Source organism: Oryza brachyantha, chromosome 2 (genome assembly GCF_000231095.2).
Source record: "Oryza brachyantha chromosome 2, ObraRS2, whole genome shotgun sequence".
NCBI lineage: Eukaryota > Viridiplantae > Streptophyta > Magnoliopsida > Poales > Poaceae > Oryza > Oryza brachyantha.
Window position 1 is genome coordinate 9,115,434 of NC_023164.2, and position 22,377 is coordinate 9,137,810.

At 43.2% G+C, this 22,377-nt stretch overlaps 1 protein-coding gene and 1 pseudogene across 1 annotated transcript; one reads left to right on the forward strand and one right to left on the reverse strand.

Annotated features, from left to right (window-relative positions):
• The first annotated feature begins 5,365 nt into the window (after positions 1-5,365).
• LOC102703010 lies at positions 5,366-6,870 on the forward strand (annotated as a pseudogene).
• A 12,011-nt stretch (positions 6,871-18,881) lies between these two features.
• LOC107303630 lies at positions 18,882-20,542 on the reverse strand. The gene is made up of 2 exons (XM_015833692.1): positions 19,595-20,542; positions 18,882-19,268 (listed from the first exon to the last, which is right to left on the reverse strand). Exons 1-2 carry the CDS (start codon positions 20,016-20,018, stop codon positions 19,225-19,227), a joined length of 468 nt encoding a protein of 155 aa, XP_015689178.1. The 5' UTR covers positions 20,019-20,542; the 3' UTR covers positions 18,882-19,224.
• Positions 20,543-22,377: the final 1,835 nt, after the last annotated feature.

The window sequence follows — 22,377 nt, forward strand, 5'->3', positions numbered from 1 at the left end:
TTTCACCGTTTTTGAATTCAAAATTTTTAAAATCAAATCTATCTCATTTTCTGTGATTTTTGCAAGAACCGCAGCTTTGCCGCTGATTGGTTCAGAGGTCTCCACGGGTTTATATAACCTAGCTGGCTGGCCGGCATAGCTAAAGAAACCGTAACAGAGGTCTACCTTATCTGCCATTGGTTTAATATTGCATTCGTTGAATGGTCGGTTTTTATTTATTAACTATTGTGTTTCACAATGAAATTATATTTAATATGTAAATATGTAGGTCAAATCATAAATTTTATTTCCAACACACTGACAAAAAAATTGCTTTAAAATAATAATAAAATCACGGCGTGGTATTTTTTTTGGGTTTATTTCCTTTATCCTTGGTCAGTTATTGCATTGGTATCTTTTTTGGGGGGATTTTTTTTTATTTTTCTTTTTTCTTTGTGCAGGTGCAAGTGTCGGTACATATTTTTGTTTTCTTTTTTTTAGGAGATATACGACTTGCGGTTTTTTTCCGTATAGGTAGTTGGATGCGTACTTATTTGGATTTATTTTTAAGATGGACAGCTGTGTTCCTACTATTTTGAGAGATTTTTTCTTTCTTTTCGTGTATAGTTATGTCGTTCTTTTTTCGAGAGGGACCAGCGTTGCACATACAATAAGGATGACAATTCTTCTTTTATGTAGTAATATTATATTTGATTTATATTATTTTTAATATATAACTATCATAAATTATTAATATACATAAGTATAATGATATATCTATATAAAATAGTTATAGCACAGTTACCTAATACATTTATAATGTCATAAGATAAGGCCCTGTTTAGTTGAAAAAAATTTTGGAGAAGAGATCATATCGACGCGTACAGTTACATATTTAAACATATTTAAAGTATTAAATGTAGTTTAATTACAAAACAAATTTTAGATTTCGCCTAGAAACCGCGAGATGAATCTTTTGAGTTTAATTAATCTGTCATTAGCACATGTTGGTTACTGCAGCACTTATGGCTAATCATGTACTAATTAGGCTCAAAAGATTCGTCTTATGATTTTCTCCATATAATTAGTTTTAATGTTCATATATATTTAATGCTTTATTTAGATGTTCAAAGATTCGATTTGATATTTTTAAGAAAAGTTTTGGTAACTAAACAGGTCTAAATAAAGGGGCAATTGCAAATCTGATCCTACTTTGAAGGCGAACTACGGATTTGACCTTACTTTTTTAGCTTTGTAGATTTGACCCTCTTTTTCAAAAACGAAGTAGCTGAGTGATCCTGCTCCGTGAATATCATTTAACGGTGTTAAATGGAGGACGACTTGACCGATTTTCCCTTGCTCTTTGGACCATATTGTATGTTAACTTTTAGGAAATTACTGTAAATATTTATTTAGAAACATTGGAATAAAGGTTGAAATATATTTGATAGATTTAATGTTAGTTTGATATATATAATTTCAAATTTGATAAATTTGAACTTAAAATAATGTAATTCGAAATTTGATATTTATTTGATAGATTTGAGGTTAGTTTGATATATATAATTCTAAATTCAATAAATTTAAATGCAAGTTAATATACTTCGAAATTTGAATTTTATCTGATAGATTTGAGGTTAATTTGATATATATAATTTTAAATTCAATAATTCAACTTAAATTAATAAAATTCTAAATGATAGCACATAATCTCAGATTTTATTTATTTGAAATATCTGAATGTAATAGGTACAATCATTATAGATGATTTTACAAAATTTTGACAGCATAACAATGTATCGTATCAATTTCGAGAGGAAAGCACATTCAGGTGCAGTTGCATTGTATAGCGAAATACATGCTTGAAAAATGCAACATTAGCTACCTTTTCTTTCTAGTGAATACAAACTACCTACTCTTTGGCTTATCTAAGGATCGCATTCACGATTTAATCACAGTTTGAACAAAGCAATGACTGACCTAAACACCCCGGAAATCAAACACAAAACAACCAGAAGCTTGGCGTTCCGGTAGAACACCGCCCTTCCGTTCTGCGCAGAGAAGATGGACGCCGCAAGCAGATGGGGCATAGCAATCTCCCCGAGCTGCAACCACGACCACACATCAGTGCGCTGCCGGCGCCGCCTCCTCCCGCACTACCCGACAGGGCCGGCGCCACCTCCTCCCCCACAGTCAGCCCCCACCGGCGCCACCTCCTTCCGTATTGCACGATGCCGCCGCCGGCGCCGCCTTCTCCTGTTGGAATTGATCTCTAGCCCTTTAGCCCAATAGCTAAAGGGCAACCTTGACCGCGCACTGATCGGGGGCGTCTAGTCCAAGTAGGCTGGTGGGCCCCCGTCACCCTGCGCTATATAAACAGGGGGTGGAGGCTGGCTCGGCATGGGTTCCAAAGTTCGCCGCCGTCACCACTCCACCCCACAAACCCTAATCCGATCTAGGGCGAGCGCAGCCAGTGACGGGAATCACCACCTTCGCCGGGGTTCACCGACCACCACCGCCGCTGTCAGCACCAAGCTCGGATCGACGACGATGGTCGGTTCCTCCTTCTCGGCAAGTGGCTCCACTGGTCTGTGCCTAACCCTAATCCCTTTTACTACCTGTGCAAATGTTATTCTACCATGTCAATAGAATACCCGATCAATGCTACAACTCTAGATGACCCAAATAGAAACCTAACACCTCCCTCACTGCCGGCCGCCGCCGGCGCCGTGGCCTCCTTGCCGACAGCACGACGATGCGGCCGGCTCCCCCAGAGCACCTCCTACCCCCACGCACCGCCTCCCCGGCCACAGCACACCTGCCAGCGCCGTCTCCTCCCTCAGCTCGCTCGACGTCGCCTCTGAGACGGTGATTTGAGAGGGAGGGGATGGAAAATATGAGTTGAGGGGTAGAATAGTCCATTCATATTTCAAATTTATTTTTTTATTTTATTTATCCTAAACCCTAACGGCAGCATTAATCAGGGTCAGACGGCTGGTTCGCTTTTAAAAAGAGGGTTAAATTTACGAAGTTAAAAAAGAAAAGTCAGATTCGTAATTAGCAGGATCAGATATACCATTATCCCCTAAATAAAAGACTGGTTCGATTCTAACAAATGGTCAGTCCTCGTAAAAACATGCCGGTTCAATAAACTGATCGGTTCATTGGTTTTACTGATTCGATTACGGGAAGGATCTTTGAACAAAACCGAGCGGTCAATTGTCAATACGGTTGGTTTTTTTTCCTATGGGTGCCGGGTGTTACCGACAATGACGTCGGCGACAGGGACGGATTGGGAAGTCATTACTCACGATGTGATTGTCCGTTGGAAAATGATAACAAAAAAAAACAGAGAGAAATTCTTTTACCACTGATTTGGTGAGTTCTACATCTTACTCTAATCTCATTAACTTACATAAATCCATCCATTTTCTTAACCTTATGATTCACCCATTATCTAGCCTCAGCCACTTACCTTAGAAAATTTTTATTAAATAAATCTTTTTATGAAGTAATTTTATTAGTAAACCACCTTTGAAAAAATTTCAAAAATAAATCTTTTGGCCATGCCACTCTAATTGGTGTGGCCAAATAGAGTTGCCACGCCAAGCCAACCAACGTGGCAGACCAGCCACCGTGACGTCTGTTAACGTTAGATTTTAGCAAATTACCAAAATCGCGATTAAACACTGAATCGAACAAGAAATATGGTACTTGGAGAGGAGACCAAGTGAAATACAACTCGGATTCAGCCGATAGAGTCTAGATCAGATAAGAGATAGAATCTGATTGGCCTAGGATGTTACGGATAGATTCGGGAATAATCACAGTCAGTGTAATTTAATTTTATCCCGTAGTTACAGTTAGTTTATGATTATTGGTTGATTTATCGGTTAGACGATATTTAGGAGAAATATAACCACCTAATATCTACCTGTAATATAAATTCATAACCCTAATGGACTATTTACCTTGATCGGTGGTAATGAGCTAGAATTGAATTAGGAAAAGCCCCGAGACCCACCAATTATATAAGAAAAGAAGCCCACCGGGACGCTTACGTGGCTTTCACGTACACTAAATTCGTAGCCAATCTCTCTCGATAAGAGAAAAACGCATTAGAAGGGTTTCGCGAAGCGATTCCATTGAAGACCCGAAGGTCGGAGGCTTAGAATAGATTATCGGTGATCTGATCTCACCGGCGATAGAGAAGAAAAGCCAGAAATCAAGAAAAAAAGAGAAGAGTGACCTATGGCTTCATCCGTGGGTCTAATGTTTAATTTTCGTATCTCAATTAATTGGTGATTATATACATATTAGGTTTAAATTCGTAATCCATTTTTATAGATGAATTTAATTATCTAACAAAATAAAGCTCACTCTTAACTATGCATCAGCTGCCCATCAATTCCTCGAACTAAGAGAAGAGACTTCGACCCCACTGTCGCTCTAAGAACACCAGGAACGAGTTTTCAATTAACGTCGAAGGTCATGGCCTGAATAGCGAGGTCGATGGATGGTGAATGAAGCTCCTGTGGCGTTTGGCTAGGGTGGGCGTGATCTTTATAGCTATTGTCTCTTGGTTTGGTTGTCCACCATTTTAGCGCGAGTGGGCTTAGGCCCTGTTTAGTTCCAAAAAACTTTTTCTAAAAACATCATATTAAATTTTTAGACATCTAAATAAAACATTAAATACATATAAACATTAAAACTAATTACACAGTTATGGAGGAAATAGTGAGACGAATCTTTTAAGTCTAATTAGGACGTGATTAGCCATAAGTGCTACATTAACCAATATGTGCTAACGACGGATTAATTAGACTCAAAAGATTCGTCTCGCGGTTTTCAGGCGGAATCTAAAATTTGTTTTGTAATTAGACTACGTTTAATACTTCAAATATGTGCTTAAAGTTTTGATGCGATGTTTTTGCAAAACTTTTTTGCAAACTAAGCCTAGTAGCTATTTGGGACCTTGTCCTTTTCCTGTATCCCGTATGTATGGTTTCTTTTTGGTTTTAGACCATGCAGCGACTCATTTCCTCTTAATGCAAAGGAAATAAAAGATTAAACTGGGCCTGCATACAAACTGGTAGAACGAAAGAATTGATTATTTTAAATAATGGAAGTACTGAAACATAATAGATAAATAATTTCTAATTTCTCATGGAGAACAAATCATGCTTATATACAAGCTATCCAACCCCATCTTAAATCGCTAAGAATATATACATAAGAATTTTATTTATAAATTATTTTTTATTTACATATATATTGATTTGTTTTTCAATAAAAATCCAAACAATCATCCCAAATATCTCTCAGTTAATACTGAGATAAATGCAGAACAAAACACATAACAATAGCAATGCAGAACAGGCGGAAACCTTGGTAAGAAAGAAAGAAAGAAGGATGAATAGCCGTGTGGCTTCAGACGAAAGAAAATAAGAAGCATTTCGTCTCCCCAACGAATCTCTCTTCCCATGGCTTCTTCTTCTTCCTCCCACCGATCTCTTCCACCCATGGCCGACGCAAACATGGAATGGGCCGAGCTGCCCAGAAAATGTCTCGCCACCATACTCAGCCACCTCCCTTGCATCCTCGACCACATCATGTTCTCCGGTGTTTGCAAACGGTGGCGCACTGTCGCTGGGCGGAATCTGCCGCTCATGCAACCGTGGCTGCTCATGCCGTCCACCTCCGCGACCTCCTTCTTCTGCGTCGCCTGCGGGCACACCCACCAGGGCCCCCGCATGCCGGACTGTGCCCGCGGCGCTCGCTTGTGCGGCTCCTTCCTGGGCGGCTGGCTCGCCGCCGCCGACATCCCCGGGACCAGTGGCCCGCCTCTGCCATGGAATCGTGCCCCCGCTATGCTCAATCTCTGCACCGGCGAGCGGGTCGACCTCCCGAGATCCCTCCTCGGCAACAACCCTGGTGTCACCAACATCAACTTCTTCCACGTCATCACCTTCTCCGCGTACTACGCCGCCGCCACAGTGTCTGGCAAGCCCAACATCGTGTTCTGGCGCGGCGACATGAGCAGCTGGACGCCGCCGATGCTCAAGTGGGACGCGCCGATGAAGAAATGGAAGAAGCTGCTACCCAAGGACCCAATCGAGGACGTCAAGTACTTCGTCATCAGCCCGCTCGGCAACGGCTTCCATGTCCTCACCAACAGGGAGGACCTTCTGGTATACACACCCAACACCAACGACAAGCGCCGCGAGCTCACCATGTCTTCCGTGGAGAGGTACCGCGTCCGCAAAAATCCCAGCCCGACCATGCCGGAGCCAGGGGAGGTGCTCGCCCGCTTCCTCGTGGTGTCCCGCGGGAAAATGCTAATGGTCGTCAAGTTCGTCTCCTCAGAGAACGCCACGGTGGCATTCGACGTCTTCAGACTGGATCGGCAGCAACCACCTTCCTGGAGCTTGAAGAAAGTCCCCTTGGACACCCTCACAGACCGGTCGATCTTCCTCAAGCGAGGCTGCTCCGTATCCCTGGATGACTCCCCTCGATATCTACTTCCTGGATGACTCCGCGAGGTTCGACGGCGCCGGGACCTAGCAGTCGCCGCAGATCGAGAACCCTTACCCCTGCCGCGACGCTGCCTCGTCGACCAGAACATCGACCACTGCCTACCGCGGGAACTTGGTCTGCAATGGTAGCAATAAGAGAATTGCCACAGAAGGCCCTCTTTCATGTTCAGGATGAGTACAATTTTGTTCAGATCGTTCCGAATTCTGTTGATTCACCACTGGTAACCCTTCTATATTTGGCAATGTGTTTGAGTAAGTATTGAGATATGAATCATTGTTACTATACCATGAGATGCACTAAAGATTTGATACTGATGTTCAGGCTTGCAGTTCTGAGTTTTCCTAACCCATGAAGGTTGTGACCTCTGCTAATGTTTCTTCCATTGATGTCTGGTGTCATTTTCACTCTCTACTGATCTCCGCATTTGTCCAATTAGTGAATGATGCAAACTTTAATTTTCCTAATCCACCTATTACAACTGATCAACAACTTTAGACTGCTTTACCCATATTGGTGTTTTCCTCGTTTCTCAAAGCTTCTTTCAGATGTTCTTACGAACTTGAAATGTTAAGTGGTGATCGTAGCGCTAAAATGAAACATAGTTCAGCAGTTTTCAGGTTGTGTAAACAAGGATGGATGTGGCTCTCTCCTTGAACCAAGAGACATATGCCGTTTCTTGCATTTGTTTGAACAGTCTGTACAAGCGATGATCCTTTTGATTTCAGATGATTGAAATTGACATTTGGCATGTCATTGTGCATATGCACAATTGCAACTGGCTTGTTGGTTACTCCATTGTAATTAGTATATCTATAGAGTCATAAGTGACAAAAATTTCTACCTTGGGCTGCCAGCAATGATGGTCTCTGATTCAAGTGACAAAAGCAATTCATATGTTATTGAAAGCAATGACATAGCCGCCGGCGACATCCCCAGGACTAGTGGGGCCCCCTCTGCCACGGAATCATGCCACCGCTATGCTCAACCTCTGCACCGGCGAGTGTGTCGACCTCCCGAGATCTCTCCCCGACTGTTAGGAGAGTAGACTCAACGCGATAATCTATTGATCACGGAGGAAATCACATATATAGGCCAAGCCTTTCCACACCCGCTCTCCCGATTTACGGGAAAAGGATAGGGAAATAAGGAAGGTGGCCGTAAACCGATTATGTATAGGTAGGTGTAGGGCGTGACCGTTGGCGGCATATCCCACCGGTCATGGTCGTGCCTGTAATTACGCTAGAATTAGGAAAGTTCATCTGTAATCAGTGTCCTAGAGAGTATGCTTGTCCGAACCTCATTAACAAATATAATGTCTCGATATCATCATCAAGATTGGATCTTGTATAGTGACTGCTTCCACATTTAGCTACCGATATTAATTTGGGGCTATTGTATAACTGACACTGTTTTGAGAGCTAATTATAGATTTAACCCTTTTTTTTACTTTGCAGTTTTGACACTAGTTTTTAAATTTAAAGCGGTCGTCTGACGCTGCTATTAGTGTACCGTGAAAAATCTGAATAAAAATAGAAAACAAAAGAAAGAAACATGTGAAAAGACAAAACTACCCCTCTTCTATCCTTATTCCCTTTCCCAGTACACATAAAGAGAGGAGGGTTCACGAGCGGGCGACGGCGGCGCGCGGCGGCGATGGTGCGCGGCAGCGCGCGGGAGGCCGCGCGTGGCGGCGGCTGCGGGCGGCGGTTCTGCCGCGGCTGGCGGCGCTGGCGGGCCTCCCCGATGTCTCGATCCAGTACACGCTCCCGGAGGAAGAAGGCCTCGGCAGCCTCCGCAACGTGGAGGGCGACGGCGACCTCTAGACCCTCGTGTCGCTGCTCTTCTTCCACGCCTCGTTAACATGCGGCATAATGTGTTAAGCTGGCGAAATACAAAACTGTTTTGTGTTCTGGCATTTCTCTTGTACCCTCTCCATGCATGTTGTTGCTCAGGAGGAACCCTTTTAGGTGGATAAGACCCCGTTTAGGTCGCAAAAACTTTTCGTAAAAACATCACATCAAATCTTTAACATTTAAATGAAGCATTAAATATACATGAACACTAAAATGAATTATAAGTTATGCGGGAAATCATGAGACGAATCTTTTAGGCCTAATTAGGACTGATTAGTCATAAGTGCTACAGTAACCAACATGTACTGATGACGGATTAATTAGACTGAAAAGATTCGTCTCGCATTTTCAGACGAAATCTGAAATTTATTTTGTAATTAGAGTACGTTTAATACTTCAATACTTCAAATGGGTGTCCAAAAACTTGATTTGGTGTTTTTGCAAAAACTTTTTACAAACTAAACGAGCCCTAATTTTCCTTTGGTGATTGGCATTGTTTTCTGTAGTAGTCACAAGTTTGTAACTTTGTTCATGCTTTCGTTAATGTGATGGCAGCTGTACTATGGTTCAGCAGCTCCTTCTACTCCAGCCATTACTCGCTGCCTGCAGGCCACATTATGTGTGATGTGTTTCGGACGAAGGTGAATTTTACAGGTGTTCCTTGGACTGAAGAACACCGGAGGTTTTTGCTTGGATTGCAAAATTTTGTTTAAATTAATTCAAATTTGAACTGAATTTAGTTCAGATTTTAGTACAATTTGTCAATTTAATCAAACTTAAGTTAAATATAAATTAAATTTGTCTCAAATATTAAACATAAATCAAATATTACAATTAAATTATTTGTTACAAGGGATAGATGTACAAAAGTGGGCCAAGTGTGAAATAAGTAGGGTCAAATATGTAAGGGTAAAAACGTCAGTTTATGTCTCATTTAACACCTTTATCCTTACTTAACGGACTAGGGTCAAGCGGGTGCTTCAAATTTAAAAAACGGGGTCAAAACTGCGAAGTGAAAAAAAGAGGATTAAACCTACAGTTAGCTATCAAAATAAGGTCAGTTATGCAATAGCTTCTATCAATTTTGGGGCTGGTTTTCTAACAGATGTAGCGGTGAGAGCAGCAGCGGAATGTGGAGGTACTGCTGGGGGAAAGCTGTATATTTTGATGACTGAATTTTGGTTAATTATCTGCACTTCTGTATATTTTCAGTGCTTTGTTCAGAATCTCCTAGACTCCTACCCTATTTGCCATAAGACTGATCAAAGTTGAGTCAGTTGACTGACATAACTGAACTATCTTCCCTCTAAAGATTGCTCAATCACAAGGCTATAGAGGGAGTGCTAGCATTGTAGTAACTGCGTCCTGTGCCAAAAGATTGAGCATTCTGGCTACACATTTGAATAAATATGGATTGGAAAACGTACAATTCATCCTGACAAATATTGCCGGTTGAGCCGCAGTGATTGGATGCCTTGCCATGTCATAGAACTGTTATTTGGGTATTACAGTGATAAACTAGCAGTTTTGTTTAATATATTTAATATGTGAGCTTACTCAAGCTCAAATGAGTACAATATGCACTTTTCAATTTCTATGCTGCATGGCTGAAATATCCTATCATTCATCATTTAGGTCGAAAAGAAGTGGGAATCGATGCGAGGCGGTGTCAACGGGGTCGCTCGCCTCTTCGTTGTCGTGCTAGCTCGAAGGCGGCAGCGTGGCGCAGGTCACGACATACAAGCTCGCCGGCAGAAAGGAGACAGCCAGAACCAGATGGAGACAAAGCCCTCAGGGCTCTGGCCAGTCTCAGCCTGACCAAAAGGCCTCTTGTTTCTTTTGACCCCGTGACCCATTTTCAGGCTGCAGCCAAGATGCTTCTGGAGGCCTCGTAGGGCGACAGCCTTCCTCCACCAAGTTCAAAAGACGGTTTCCAGAGTGTGGGAATAGAAGATAGCTTGGGCCGCGAGTCGGACCATTCAGCAGCAAAGGCCCAAGATGAGCTCCCGGCCCAGGCAGCGTTGGAACAGTTAAACAGCCAGGCCGGATCGAAGGACGCAAGCACCAAGAGGCGCAAGCGACGGAACACGAAGCACTGAACAGCTTCGCGTCAGCAGGGTCACAACCGGCTGGGCCAATGGAAGCTTCGGTCAAAGAGCAGTTGTTCATTCCAGTCCGTCGCCGATCCTGTGCGCGGACCCGAGACCAGGGGGAAGAGGAAGGAAAGCAAAGAGATCGGAGGCAGCACCAATTCGTCGCAGTAGGAGGCAAGCAGCGAGAGGCACTTCGGTACCAGTGGCGCTGAGGGCACAGGCCCGCCTCATGAGGCAAATGGGGATCATTGGACCGGATGAGCCTTGGGGAGAAGAGGCGATCAAGACGTTTGCTGACACCTTCAGCTAGCCGCTCCCAACACACGTCGTCCAAGGCCTGCGTGCACTGACAAACTTGGACGAGAAAATTATCATTCTAGATTTTACATTCGCCAGAATACCACTCTCAAACCATGTAGCTTGGTAAGATAATATTTGGCTTACTTACTACATATAAATATGTGTATTCATATTTTTATCAATCTTATGACCAAAATACCCCTGTTTGAACACACTGCACTAGCTAATTAAGTTTGTTGGTAATTTAGCTGGGATTGGAGATTTAAATGGGATGATTTGATTTAAATATTAGAATTATTTATCCCTGTGAGATACTTTAGAACTTGTATGTAGGCTAATAAGTTTAAATGTGATAGTTTGATAACTAGTTCTTAATTTATTAGCCTAATAAATTAATCAAACATTTATTAGAACATGTTATTAATTTATTAGCTTGATAAATTAAGAACTAGTTATCAAACTATCACATTTAAATTTATTAGCCCACACATATGTTCTAAAGTATCTCATAGGGATAACTAGTTTTTAGATTTGAATCAAACCATCCCATTTAAATCCTCATTCCTAGCTAAATTGCCATCAAACTTAACTAGTTCAGTGTGTTTGATTAATTTATTAGGCTAATAAATTAAGAACTAGTTATCAAACTATCACATTTAAATTTATTAGCCTACAGATATGTTTTAAAGTATCTCACAGGGATAACTAGTTTCTCATATTTAAATCAAATCATCCCATTTAAATCCCCAATCCTAGCTAAATTACCATCAAACTTAACTAGTGCAGTGTGTTTAAGTAGGGGCATTTTGGTAATAAGATTGATAGGAATATGAATGCACATATTTTTATATGTAGCAACTAGGCCAAATGTTATTTTGACAAGCTGCATTGTTTAAGAGTGGCATTCTAGCGAATGCAAAATCTAAAATGGCGTATGGGCGAAGGCACATCTTGAAGATGGTAGAATAGCAATTTTCTGTTGCCTCACAGTGGCCATTGCTGGAGAGGAAGGAATAGCGATTGCGTCGGCCTAACCGGCCAGGATCCTGAAGGTAGTAGTTGGTGCATCAATGTATCCAGTAGTCAGGAAGGTTGGCTCAACCATGTGGTCTCTTACCCATGTATCCAGTAGCTAGGGGTCTCTTACCCTCGGGTAGTTCTCGCGTACTGGGGGTGGCTTCACTGTCTCACAACTACGCCAGTTGTCGGATTAGCAACAGGACTAGCAACAGATCAGTACCCGAGAGGGGCGCTAGGGTGGCCTCGCTGCCCAGTACCTCTCTCGTTGTTAGGGGTAACTACTTTGTTAGGCACATGCCACGCGTCAGAGCGGCTTCACTGCTCTGTAACGTGCATGCCGCAACCAGTTTAAATCTTTGGAAGAAGCACTGCGAGATAGGGTGGCCTATGTACCTGTGTCTTTTTCCTAAGAGATAGCACGGGGCTCCACCCGTCTAGATTAATCAGATGTAGTGCTGCTTCTCCACTCCTTTTTGCCTCTGTCGCCATGCGGTTCACCAATGCAAAACAACATTAGTATTCTAACCTGGAATATGAGGGGGTTAAAATCCCTAGCAAGTAGAGAAGTTGTCCAGCAACTAGTGTCGAAAACAAAACCAACAATAGTCTGCTGCAGGAAACGAAGAGAAACGAGATTGATCAACGTATGGCAACAGAGACTGTCGGCCTAGAACTTTCAGACTACAAACTAAAGCCGGCAATAGGAACAAGGGGAGGGATTGCGATTTTCTGGGACCCCTTGTATGCAGAGCTAACGGATTTTGAGCTTAAAGGTCACTCCCTCTCCTGCATGGTTCATCAGCAAGACATAAACCAAGTTTTTAGATTGACAAACAGTCTATGGACCGACAATAGATGGACAAAAGGAGGCTTTCTTACAGGAGCTGATTGAGTTACGGCCAGCTAGCCCAACTCATGCGAGACTTCAATATGATTTATGAAGCACGGGATAAAAACAACCTTAACCTCAACAAAAGAATCATGGGAAAATTCAGATCAGTGCTCAACCAGCTGGAACTCAAGGAGATGAAGCTATACAACAGGAAATTCACGTGGAGTAATGAGCAGTCAAGGCCGACACTCGTCAAGCTAGATAGAGTGTAGGAAACTTGGAGGGGAACTTGATGTTTGACTCCCACTCAGTGACAGCCTTATCTACCCTAAACTCGGATCATTCACCTCTACTGATAGCAAACAGATCAGAACCAAGGAGGAAATCCTACTTCAAGTTTGAGAACTTCTGGACCAAAATTCAAGGTTTCCAAGAAAAGGTACATGAAGCATGGAACTTACCGACATCCTCAAACCACCCACTAAACAAACTAGCTGAAAAACTGAGAAATACGGCGAAGAAACTCAGAATCTAGAGTCGTATCTCCTTTGGTGGCCTCACACTACAGTCTCAGATGATAAGTGAGCTCATTTTCAGACTTGACCTAGCCCAAGAATCGAGAAATCTATCAGAAGAGGAACAAATCTTTAGAAAAGAGCTCAAGATAAGAATAATGGGCCTAGCAGCCATTTAGGGGGTGTTTGGTTGCCTGTATGCAGGTTGGCTCGCATGAGTGGACGCAACTAGTTGTTGTTTGGTAGCCTGCATGCTTTATTGAGCCAGGCTGAACTGGTGCAAAAGTAGCCACCGCAGCCCGGCTGCGAGAAACGCAGCAAGGGAGCGTCGCTCTCGGGCCAGGTTCGGCGCGTGCAGGCGCGGAAGCAAGCGCGTGCGCGCGGATGCAAGCGCGGGCTCAAGCCCCTGCATTCTTCGTCCTCTCCACCGTCTGCCACCCCTGCGCAACGTTGTTCGTCGACCTCGTCTGCCCGTGCAACGCCATCCGCCGCCGCCCCAGTCCGCTCGTGCAACGCTGTCCGCCACAGCCCCCGTCCGCCTGCTCGACCGCACTGCTGCAGCCCCGTCGCCCCAGATCTGCAGCGCAAAGCATCGCAGGGGCTGCTGCGGCCCCGTCCACCGCTCGATGCCGTCAGCCGCCGCGCCTGCACCGCTCCCCATCGCCGCCCCAGATCTGCAGCGGATGGCATCGCGTGGGCTGCTGTGTCGCGGGGACGGATTGATTCGGCAGCGAGCAGAGAGAAGCAGCAGGCGAGGAAACTGACGCCATTTTATTTGTTTTATCCTTTCCCTAACCGGTTGCTCTGGAGAGATAAATGAACACCATCACCACGTAATTGTTAATTTTTTTGTAAAGACGATGTGATCTATTGTGCCTCTGATATTTGTTTTCAGTTTTCCTTTAAAATGGATGAATTTACTAGAATGTTATTATCTCAATGATGCTTTATAAATAGGTTAATTTAGTGTGTGAAAAATTTTAATTTATCTATATTACTAATATTAATTCATAAATTGATCATCTCAACCAAAAAAATGTAGGTACCCATACACACTATACATACAATCACCAAACAAAATCTCTTCTCAACCCTATTTCTCATACAGGCAACCAAACACAATCTCATACTAGCCAGTCTAAACTGAAACAAGCAACCAAACAGCTGTACGTGTATCCTTGTAGCCAGGCCAAGTTTGGCCTGAATGAGAGAGATGGGCCAGGGTAACGTGGTGCGAGCAACCAAACACACCCTTAGAAGATCAGAAGGAGACATGCATCAAGGATCACTTGGATCAAACAAGGGGATGCCAACACAAAGTTCTTCCACATGAAAATGGCTGCCAGGAAAAGAAGAAATTTCATACCGAGCCTACGAGCAATCGACGGGGTGGTTCAAAATCAAGAAGACAAACTGAGGGTGTCTATGAACACTACCACAACATCCTGGGAGTCAAATTGACCGAGCCTGCACGATCGACTGGGATAAGCTAAACTTAGGAATGATCCAAGACGACGATCTGGATAGAGATTTCACCGAAGATGAAATTCTACAAGCAATCAAAAAATCACCATCTGAAAAAGCCCCTGGACCGAATGGCTTCAACGGGGCTTTCTACAAATCTTGCTGGGCAATAATAAAGGTCGATGTCATGGAGGCGTTTCACAGTTTTCACCGTCTATCAGAATGGATTTTTGGGAGCCTCAATAGGGCTCACATAACCTTGCTACCAAAAAAAGACAACGTGTGCACTGTGCAAGATTTTAGACCTATCAGCTTGATTCACTCGGTAGCAAAATTGGTCTCAAAGGTTCTGGCATCCAGGCTGTCCTCACGTATCCAAGATTTGGTGTCCAATGCTCAGAGTGCTTTCATAAAAAAAACCGTTGCATCCAAGACAATTACATCTATGTGAGGAACTTGATCAAAATCCTGAGCGGACAAGGCAAGGCAACCCTTTTCTTTAAATTGGACATAGCCAAAGCATTCGATTCAGTTTCTTGGGAATATCTAATTGAGATGATGCAAAAAAGAGGCTTCAGCAAGCGATGGATAGACTGGATGGTGGTTTGCATCCTCCAAAGTCATGGTTAATGGCCTCCAAAGAACCCGCATTATCTATAGGCGCGGATTAAGGCAGGGTGACCCATTATCACCATACCTATTCATCCTTGCGATCGAGCCACTGCAGAAACTTCTAGAGACAAACACCCAACAAGGATTGCTGACAACGTTGGGATCAAGATTTGCATCCTTCAGACTATCCTTGTACGCAGATGACGCGGCAATTTCTGTTAACTAGAGATCGTAGAGAGGAAATGATAGTAGTAGCTAGATAGTATTTCGATCATGAACTGGATTGCTGATACAACTCGCCGATCCAACCAGATCCTCGTCGCCGCCGCCAATGCCACCAGCCAGTTCCAAGACACCTTCTACGGAGTAGTTCATGTGTTCTTATACACCACACCCTGACAGCTGCATGGCTAGCCAGCTGTTACATGATCATGCATGCACCCACTCCGACCCGTGATAGCGCTTGTTGGGGCAACATTCTCGACCATCACGGTCCAGCTCTTGCATAGTCTCATGTAGCTTGTTCGGCACGTCGCTCTCGCTGGGTTCTCCTTCTGTCACCGCGTCGTCCTCACTATTAGCAGGCGCCACACCTTCGTCAGTAGCATCAGTAGTAGTTGGTACCCTGACAATCCCCATCTCTTGAAAAACGGCTTGCCCCCAAGCCGGTGCATCTGGAAACCTTGTTTGGATATCGGCCAAGTTCTCCCAGGTAGCATCTTCCGCAGTACACCCAAGCCGGTGCATCTGTCAGATGCAGCCCCTGCTCCTTCCGCCTGTCGTTCCCGCGCCGCACTACCACCTGAACCGGGATCGGCTTCACCTCGTCGTCTTGGCTGCGCCGGGCGGCGCCACCTCCCTGCCTAAGCAAGCTAGGGTTTTAGCCTAGCTCTGATACCATGAAGAGTTACGGGAAGCTTCTACTATTCTCTATTCATCTCTCAACTGTACAAATACAAGAGGCATGTATTGACCCCTTTTGGGCCTAGAAACACACACATGCACACAGCCCACATACACACGGCCCAACACTCCCCCTCAAGATGGGCGATAAATATCTATCATGCCCATCTTGTTACATGACAATATACACTCTTTTACACCCAAAGCCTTTGTTAAACAATCAGCCACTTGTTCTCTAGAATTCACAAAGTTTAACTCTAAGGTTCCCTCATCTATCCTTTCTTTAATAAAGAAGCAATCGATCTACACATGCTTCGTTCGGTCATGTTGGACTGGATTGTTAGCAATATTAATGGCTGATTTGTTGTCACACCATAACTTCATGGGAGAGTTTATCATCAACTTCAACTCAGTCAGAAGATTTCTTACCCATAATAACTCACTCAAACTCATTGACATTGACCTGTATTCCGCTTCAGCAGTTGAGCGAGATACTACTGATTGTTTCTTGCTTCTCCAAGATGTTAAATTGCCACCAACAAATACACAATAGCCTGAGATTGACCTTCTATCATCAAGACAGCTGCCCCAATCTGCATCACAATATCCCACCAGATCGAGATGTCCATTCTTCTTGAACCATAAGCCCTTCCCTGGGCTTCCCTTCAAGTATCTCAAAATTCTATACACAGCGTCCATGTGACTACTTCGAGGATCATGCATATACCGACCTACCACACTAACAGCATGGGTTATATCAGGTCTTGTATGACATAAGTATATCACTCGCCCCACAAGTCTTTGATAACTCTCTTTATTCACTAGGTCTCCCGATTCAGCACACAATTTATGGTTTTGTTCAATTGGTGCAGAGATTGGTCGACAACCAAGCATAGCTGTGTCATTGAGCAGATCTAATGTGTACTTCCGCTATGAAAGTATTATCCCTCTTGGAGATCTTGCAATCTCAATGCCCAAAAAATATTTTAGTTGACCCAAATCCTTAACTTCAAATTCCTTACTTAGATTTTCCTTTAATCTTGCTATCTCTATAGAATCATCCCCTGTGATAATCATGTCATCCACATACACGGCAAGGATAGTGGTGTGACACTCCTTGTGACGATAGAAAATCGTATGATCCCCATTACATTGCTTATAACCCATGCCACACATTACACGCCGAAAACGATCAAACCATGCTCTTGGTGACTATTTGAGACCATATAGAGATTTCTTCAATCTCAATACCTTGAGATTCAGTCTGTGCAGTAGCATATCCAGGTGGGATATCCATATACACCTCTTCCTGAAGATCTCCATGTAAGAAGGCATTCTTGGCATCTAATTGATGCAATGGCCAGTCAAGATTAGCTGCACAAGAAATAAGTGTTCTTACCGTGCTCATCTTTGCCACTGGTGCAAAAGTTTCATCATAATCAATTCCATATGTTTGACTGTATCCCTTAGACACAAGCCTTGCTTTATATCTTTCCACTTTTTCATCAGGGTTTTGCTTTATTGTATAAACCCACTTGCAGTTAACAATTTTCTTTCCTTCAGGAAATGGTACAATATCCCATGTTCTGTTTTTTTCAAGAGCCTCTAGCTCATCCAGCATAGCTTGATGCCACCTTGGATCTTGCTTTGCTTCTATCCAATCCTTTGGAATTTGCACAGGAATCTAACGATGCTACCAGGGCCTTATATGTAGATGACAAAGAGTTATAAGAAACATAGTTGGATATGTTATTCTCATCATCACCCTCGTCTTGACCCTCAAAGCCATACCTTAGTGGAGGTTTACCTGCCTTGCTCCTTACCCCTTTTCTAACATCAATTGGTAAGTCAGATTCTTCTTCTCTAACTTCTTCCTCTTCTCCCCCTGACTCCAAAGGCACTTTCACATGACTTGTATCTTCCATTTCTTGATTGTCTTCTTCGATTTGTTGGATCACTGGAAATCTCGTTCTCCTTGTGTAGACTTGAAGGTTTTCCTCTTCATGTGGCTTCCTCCATTCTTGTTCTTGTATACAATCATTCACATCAACTGGAATTTGGCCAATCACAACTTTTCCCTCGTTCTCTTGTTCATCTACCTTGGCACCCACTATTTCATCATCCCTTTGCTTATCATGATCATCAAACAAAGAACTTAAATCTATTTTCTCACCATAGAATGGAACAGATTCTCTAAAAGTGACATCCATACTTACAAATGTTCGTTGTTCTGATGGACTCCAACACTTATACCCCTTCTGGCCAAATGAATAACCTATGAAAATACACTTAACAACTCGAGGAACAAGTTTTCCAATAGATGGTCTATGATCTCTAACAAAGCACGTGCAACCAAACACCTTTGGTGGAACAACAAACTCATTCTTGTGAAATATCATCTCATATGGTGTCTTCATCCCAAGTATTCTCGATGTTGTATGGTTGATACGATATATTGCTGTTATTACTGCCTCACTCCATAAAAATTTAGGTACATTCATAGTATACATAAGTGAGCGAGCTATCTCTAAAAGATGACGATTTTTCCTCTCAGCCACCCCATTTTGTGGAGTATCAGGACAAGAAGTTTGATGTAATATTCCTTCTGATGAAAGAAAGCTTTTGAGTTCATTATTTATATACTCCCCACCATTATCAGTTCTAATAAACTGAACCCGAGCATTGAAATGATTCTTAATGTATGCATAAAAATTCTGAAAGCATTTAAGAACCTCATCCTTGTGCTTCATCAGATATAACCATGTCATGCGAGAGTAACAATCAATAAAGGTAACAAAATACTTCATTCCACTCATAGAAACCACAGGAGAGGTCCAAACATCTGAGTGAATTAGCATAAAGGGTAACATACTTCGGAGTCCTCTACTCGCGTGTGATGTTTTGTATGTTTCCCATACTCAAAAGCATCACATACTAATTTATATTTCTCCACTCTACTAAACTCTGTTGGAAACATTTTTCTCATAATTTCAAAAGATATACGTCCCAATCTACAGTGCAAAAGTAATACCTTAGCCTCTTCTTCACTTGTGGAAGTCGTCAAAGCTAGACACATGGCTTCATTAGTCCTTCCCTGATCCAAGTACCAAAGTCCATCATGCCTGACGCCAATCCCAAGTTTCTTCCCTGTTTGCCTCTCCTGAATTAAACAATTCTCACGATCAAGAGAGACCCGACAATCCATATGATCAACCAAAGAACTTATTGAAACCAAATTCACTGGAAAGGAGGGTACATATAACACTGATGATAAAGTGATTGAAGAAGTACACTGCACTATACCCTCTCCCTTAACTGGGCATGATGTTTCATCTGCAGTCTAAATAGTTTCTTTACGCGTAAAAGGGTATGGTTTATATGATGCAAATTCCCCACACATACCCGTTACATGTCTAGATGCACCAGAGTCTAATATCCAATTTGAATGCGAACTATTGATAGACATAAATGCTTGATTTGAGTTACCTGAGGTGGAATGAACAAAGTTGGCAACATCAACATTTGTAGGTCTAAAAGAACCCTCTTCTGAAGTGGCCGCATTAGCTTTGTGATCTTCTGAAGTGACCGTATTAGCTTTGTGATCACCTCTGTACTCATAGCCTCTACCTCTGTTACCTCTACCTGCATAACCTCTTCCACCTCTTGCTCCTCCTCTATCACCACTTCTTCCCCTCCCATAACTAGGCTTGCGAGGAGCACGACAATCACGCATAAGATGCCCCATTTCAGCACAATTAAAGCACTCTCTAGTCTCTTTACTTTGTACAATTGCATAGGTAGGGCTTGGTGAAGATGATGTGGTGCTAGGCAATACCTTCTTCTTAAGTTCCTCCTGTGCCATAGCTGTAATAGCCTCATTTAAGGTAGGAAGAGTAGTTTGATGAAACATTGTATCTCTTCTTCCTTCGAACTCTGGATTTAGGCCGTTCAAGAATTCAATGACTCTTCTACACTCAACCCATTTTTTTCATTTTTGCTATGCAGCTAGAGTGCTCCAACCCAAGAGGATCGTAATGGTCTAGATCAGACCACAAACTCTTTAACTCTGCAACATATTCTGCCACAGAGCGCTCCCCTTGTCTCAAAGCACTTATCTTCTCCTGTGCCTCCACCATTAGCATCACATTGCCTTCTCCTGAGTATAGGTTAGTGAGAGTTTTCCACATCTCACTCGCACTAGAGATTGTTTCAACAGTTGTAGCAATAGCAGGGATTAGTGAAGTCAACAACCATGCTACCACTAGAGAGTTGGTAGTACTCCAAGTTCTCCATTCTACACTTGTGCTTTTAGGTTCCTTCACTTCTCCTATGACATATCCCTCTAACCAACCAACTCAAGTAATTTTTGACACCCTCCAACTTAATGTCATTTTGCATCAGCTCAATTTTTTGTACTGATTCACCATGAGGAACAATTGCATTGCTCGTACTAGGGGTCTCACTGAGTTTCTTTGCAAGCATATCTACCAATTTGCCCATCACCTGTTCAAGTCCTTGATTTTCTGCCATTTTAATCAAGCAGTAGCACCAAGAGCAACACTCTTTTTCTCAATTTGATGAAGAAAACATAGCTGTAGCAACAGCAAGAGCAGCAACACTTTTTTCCTTCCCTCTCACAGCAGCAGCAACAACAAAGTAGCAACTGAAATTATATTTGTACCTCTGTCTGCTCCTCTCTACGGGCAGAGAGCAGCAACAACACCTCCTCTTCTCCACTCAGCAAGCAGCAACAACACCTCCTCTTCTCCACGCAGCAGCAGCAACACCTCCTCTTCTCCAAGCAGCAGCAGCCAGCAGCTGCAACTCTGCTCGGCGCCCAGCTGCACGGACACCGCCCGCCGACGACTGCAGCTCCTCCTCTGCTGCTCGCCTCCTCTGTTAGATGCAGCCCCTGCTCCTTCCGCCTGTCGTGCCCGCGCCGCACTACCACCTGAACCCGGATCGGCTCTTCCTCGTCGTCTTGGCTGCGCCGGGCGGCGCCACCTCCCTGCCCAAGCAAGCTAGGGTTTCAGCCTAGCTCTGATACCATGAAAAGTTACGGGAAGCTTCTACTATTCTCTATTCATCTCTCAGCTATACAAATACAAGAGGCATGTATTGACCCCTTTTGGGCCTAGAAACACACACATGCACACAGCCCACACACACGGCCCAACAAGAGAGAAGGTAAAGTTGCTTGAACTGGTCCCGAAAAACTATGAGACGATTTCAGCTGCAAAACATGAAACACCGGATGTATCTTGCTAGTAGCTGGTAGCTGTAATCGGTACGCAACAGCTCCAATACGTGCCAGTATTGGAAACGGTCCGAAGTACTTGAAACACAATTTGTGATTGGCTCTGGTTGCGACTGAAGTCTGTACATAGGGTTGAAGCTTTACATAAACCCAATCACCGACTTGAAACTCCCTGAAACTTCTTTTTTATCAGCATAAGCTTTAATTTGTTGTTGAGCACAGTGCATGTGTTGCCGGAGTAGTTGTTGGATCAGGTTACGTTTAGTTAACCATGATTTCACATCTAAATTCACACTACCTTGTGCAGAAATGCCAAAGTAATTGGGGGTGTGACCATAAAGGACCTGAAAGGGCATCTTGCTAAGTGTTGTATGATAAGAGTTGTTGTACCAGAACTCTGCTGGATATAGCCAAGCAGCCCATTTAGTTGGAGTAGCATGAACATAGCACCACAAACAAATTTCCAAGCATTGGTTGGCTCATTCGGTTTGGCCGCCAGTTTGATGATGAAATGTTGTGCTCATGTGTAACTGAGATCCTGATTTTGTGAAGAGCTGATTCCAAAACTGACTAGTGAATATCTTGTCACGATCAGAAATGATAACCTTAGGGAGGCCATGCAGTTTATAGATGTTTTTCGTGAAGACATTAGCCACCATTGTAACAGTAAACGGATGGTGCAAGGGTAAAAAATGGCCATACTTGGAAAATTGATCCACCACCACGAAAATGCAATTGTAATGTTCAAATTGGGGTAACCCTTCAATAAGGTCAAGAGATATCACCTGCCATGCTTCTTCAGGAATGGGTAAGGGCTGCAACAATCCTGGATACCGATCTCTATCAAGTTTGGCTTGAATACAAGTTTGACAATCCTGTAATTGGTATTTGATCATGGTCTTCATGCCAGACCAAGCAAACAATTGTTTAATACGTCGGTAAGTGACCGGAAATCCCGAATGACCTCCCACAGGATTAGCATGCAGCTCAGTAATCAATTTGGTTTGCAAAG

Coding starts and splice junctions, on each gene's coding strand:
- LOC107303630 (XM_015833692.1), bottom strand. CDS start 20,018: ATGTTTCATCAAACTACTCTTCCTACCTTAAATGAGGCTATTACAGCT. Junction 19,269..19,594: donor CTTTGTTCATTCCACCTCAG/GTAACTCAAATC, acceptor TGTTTAATTCAG/GAGAGGCAAACAGGGAAGAA.